This window comes from Nicotiana attenuata, unplaced genomic scaffold, assembly GCF_001879085.1.
Source record: "Nicotiana attenuata strain UT unplaced genomic scaffold, NIATTr2, whole genome shotgun sequence".
Taxonomy (NCBI): domain Eukaryota; kingdom Viridiplantae; phylum Streptophyta; class Magnoliopsida; order Solanales; family Solanaceae; genus Nicotiana; species Nicotiana attenuata.
In genome coordinates, this window is record NW_017670560.1 from 539,812 (window position 1) to 544,095 (window position 4,284).

Consider the following 4,284-nt stretch of genomic DNA (forward strand, 5'->3'; position numbering starts at 1 on the left):
TATATAATATACATATTTTAAACATAATCATCGTGTATTTGGCTAGCTATTTTTATTATTTCTAGCCGATGGACCAAATGTGTTAAAAGCCCAAATATTTTTGTACTTGTGAATGTTTAAAAGACAACACGCACAATGCTTGTAGCATCATTTTCTTAGTTTGATGAGTATCACATCGACAAGGAACCTGTAGTTCCTAGGGGCAGTGGCATATAACATTCTATATATGGTCCATCGGGCCCTTTTAACTTGCTATGGAGTATTTAATATATATCTGCCCTCTATACTATTAAATCTTCTGCTTATTACCATTGTGACTGGCTAGATGACTTGACAAGGAATGAGCAGCAGTAGCAAATGAAAATTCAGAAGATACCACATGGGAGCTGCAGAGGGGCTAGAAAGCAGTTAACCCATTTTATTCGCAACAAATAGCCTCAACTTTATACTCGAATATAAGTCTAACGAAAAAATAACACAATGTCTCATAGAACGGAATCCAAAGTAAAATTAAACATGTAAAATAGATAAATAAGTTACTCAGGCCTGCCCAACTCTACCTGACCAAAAGCTAAATGCAATCTACTTTGCCTTGTCATTCGAGATGGATAGCTTAGCCAAGTTTTCCCCAGTAGGGTTGAGCTCATCCCAGGCTTCGATCCAAGTGGCCATGGCTTCTGCTAGCTTTGTGAAATAGGGATCTATGTTGGAAAGCTTCTCCTTGACCTGTTTCGCGAGCTCGATGTAGCACTGCTGGACAGTTATGCACTCTTTAGGAAGGGTTACAGCCTGGAAAAACGGGATGATCTCTTCTTGCCAGTAGATGCCTTTGTACTCCTTTTTCAGGTTAACAAAAGGGTTGCTTGCTTTGCTGTGCCAAATGTAGGGAAGACCAGTCTTGATTCCTAGGCCCAAATGGTCACATATCACCTACAATTTTGATAGATTCTATATCAGATTTCTTCGTCCATTAGACATTAAAATGACGCACTTTAGTAATTTCCACTTCAAACATTACAACTCTATGAGACATCCAAGGTACCATAGATGAATAAGCGCTCTACTTTACTAAGATAAATAATGATAGAAAGATATATGCTATCAATACCTTGGTACACCAGCCAGCCCACATATCGTCGTAACGACCAATTGGCTGACCATCACCCATGAGCCCAAAGTACATTGCAGGTCCAATCAGCTCACGGTTGAATGCCAAATTCATTCCACACATGGGAAATAAAGTGCCTTTGGGAATGGTCATAACTGCATCTACATACCTGGTGACAAGTACAGAAATTGATATTAATTAAAAAAATAAAATATCTGAGTAATGACCAAACAGATAAGCTTCAAATACTACATCCCTTCATTCCCTTTGACTTGTCACATTTGTCTTTTGCATGCCCCTTAAGAAAACATTAATTTAAAGGATAATTTGTCTAAACTACCTTTACTTATTCTTTAATCTCAATTTATTACTACTCTTGCTTTCACTATATTAATCTCTCTCAAACATTTATTAGAGTAAGGGTAAAGGTGGGAAAAAATATTAATTCTTTCTTGATTTCCTAAAAAGACAAGTATTTTGTAACAATTATTTTTAGTAAACAGACAATCAAACGGGAACGAAGAGAGTATAAAATTTGGATGCACTAATTATTTCTGGCAAGCACCCAGGCGCTACAAGTATGACTAATTAGATAAAAGCTCTACAAAAATTGTCTTATGGAAAGTGAACTTGCCTGGTGTTCCTCTCACGAGGCTTAACAAGTTGTGTGGGTGCATCATAGTCAGGGATGTTGAGCCAAAGCCCATGAGAAACAGCTGTGGCAGCCCCTTCACGCATACTGAAAGGATATCCACGAACGAAATCTGCACCCTCTCTGTATGGATCATACAGAGTGTTGAAGAAATGCGGGGTAGATGGACACAGGAGGTTCTTAATGTGCTGTTCGAGCGCATTGATATCTTTGCCAGATGGGTCTTTGGCTACCTGCACATCAGCGTCACTTCAGCATGTTTGCAAATAAATGCTATATCCCAAACAACATTAGCTACTGAACTTATAGATTATGGCATCATAACAAGATAATCAAATAGAATCTTCACATTTAAGAGATATTAAATAATTGGGTTAATTAGTCAAAAAGGGTGACAAAATCGCCAATATATGGCCCTAGGACTTAATGTCCCTCGTTAGAGAAGCAACCATCAGATATCAAGGCCATCGAAATGGATTTCATCATCGACATGGGAGAAGTAGAGAATGCTACAAATTTGGTGGTGAAAATACAGTCAAACCCCTTTTAACAACAGATCAACAAAAGCTATCACATTAAGGGCTTCAAATTCTGAAAAAGAAGTATCATGATAGCTCAAACAGCAGTGAACAAATAAAACTCATACAAAATTGACCTTAATGAACCTAAAAGAAAAGGTGACGAATACCACAAGAAAATAAAGACATTAAAAGATATGGCACAAAAGCACCAAGATAAGCAAGCTGCCTCTTGTATCTGAAAAAACTACACCAAAAAACCGAATCCTAATGCAGCAAAATAGTAAGATCATATCTTAACTAGTATAACATTATCTTGAATTCAGTCTCAGCCCAGTTAACTTCACATTAAACATATAGATCAGCTAAAATATTCCAACAAAGACCAGATAAAACTAAAATAAAAGAAGCACTTAATAGATCAATATCAACAAACAATAACACTTCAATTCCAAAACTAGCTCCGATCCGCTAAATGAATCCACTATACTTAACATATATATACTACGAGTAGTGCTAAATAATCAAAAACGCTACATACATCAAAGGCTCTGCAAACATGATACTCCTATATAACAACAGATCAGCAAGATACACTTAATTGGACCTCAAATTTCTTGTCCAAATAAAAGCATATTCAATGTCATTCAGTTGAAGAGATCTATATAAATTACAAACCCTCTAAAAATTGGATTTTAAACCCCAAAAATTCAACAAGATCCAATTTTTCAAGCACAAAAAAATAGGGTACAAGAAGGGCAAAAGAGGAAATTAGCAGTATACTTACAAAGCAATCATCATCAATGGTGTAGATATACTTCTTCTTGGAAACCATGTAACCAAAGCAGCGACAAGCAGAGTCCTTAAAAGAGATGCAAGAAGCCTTAGGACCAAGAATCCTATTGATATCATTCCTATTATAAAGCTCATAATCAAATCCTTCAGGGACATTAATGGTCTTAGAAGGGTCACCATCTTGTACAATGATTAAATGGTATGGTTGAAAAAAGGGTCTCCACATCTCAAGGAAATCAAGATTCCTGATTGTGGGTATCACTATATCAAGCTCATCTTTCAACAATGGCGTTGCGGTGGCTGAACTTCCAGCCATGGCTTCTCAATCTGATGAATTTGAGAGAGTTGTGACGTTTTTTGGAGCTGAGTAACGGAAATTGGGGAGCTATGTCCTATTTATATAGGGAGATTAACTGTCCAAAAGTCAAGTTGTTAATTGTGACTAGATTCCTGTGTACTGATGTTTCGGGGAAGTTTATGAATGTACTTACTATTACTAATTTGAGATTAAAAAAACAAAAAGGGCTTTTTGTTTTATGGAATTTATTTATTTACCTTTTTAATAAGGAGAAAAAAATTGTGAATGAGATCTTGACGGAGAGTAAAGAGTAGGAAGTATATTAATATGTGTCTTAATTTTTAAGTTGCATTAAAGATTCGAACTTGTTTGACCAAAAAGTATTAAACTTTTTGTTAAACTAATTAATAAGAAAATAGAGGATAAATCCTGGCCAAGGATAATTAACTCTAGATCAAAGCACATTAAACAGTAGAATAAGATATAGTCAAGTTCATGAACTTTCGATATTTATAAAGGATATCAAATATAAATGGCATGCTTACATTCATGATGTACTGTTCTGTGATGCAAGAATAAAGGTGGAAAAGAGGGAATGGCATTAATAGTTGCAAGATCTATCTGTATTAACTCAGGAAAGATGATTACAAAGATTCACCGCCTAGATTCGCAACTTCTCTTGTTTTTCCCCTGTAGCATTCTCATGTCCTTCTACCTCTTGTTTTTTTTTTTCCGGAGAGAGGCCCCCTTTCTTGTTATCTTTCCCCTATATATATAGTAAGTATTCCCTTTTATCCAACGACTCTTAGCTAGGGTGCCTCAGTCTGTTCATTGTGCGTTGGGTCGTTCCTCTTAAATGTCACTACATATGCCTCGCTGTACAAGCTTTCTGATAGCTCGATCCCGGCAGCGG

At 36.3% G+C, this 4,284-nt stretch overlaps 1 protein-coding gene across 1 annotated transcript; it reads right to left on the reverse strand.

Annotated features, from left to right (window-relative positions):
• Nucleotides 1-393: 393 nt before the first annotated feature.
• Nucleotides 394-3,512, reverse strand: LOC109240973 (alpha-1,4-glucan-protein synthase [UDP-forming] 2-like). The gene is given in 5 exon segments (XM_019407667.1): nucleotides 394-608; nucleotides 610-930; nucleotides 1,109-1,277; nucleotides 1,743-1,993; nucleotides 3,066-3,512. Coding segments are annotated over 5 exon segments (1,137 nt in total). The 5' UTR covers nucleotides 3,390-3,512; the 3' UTR covers nucleotides 394-536.
• Nucleotides 3,513-4,284: the final 772 nt, after the last annotated feature.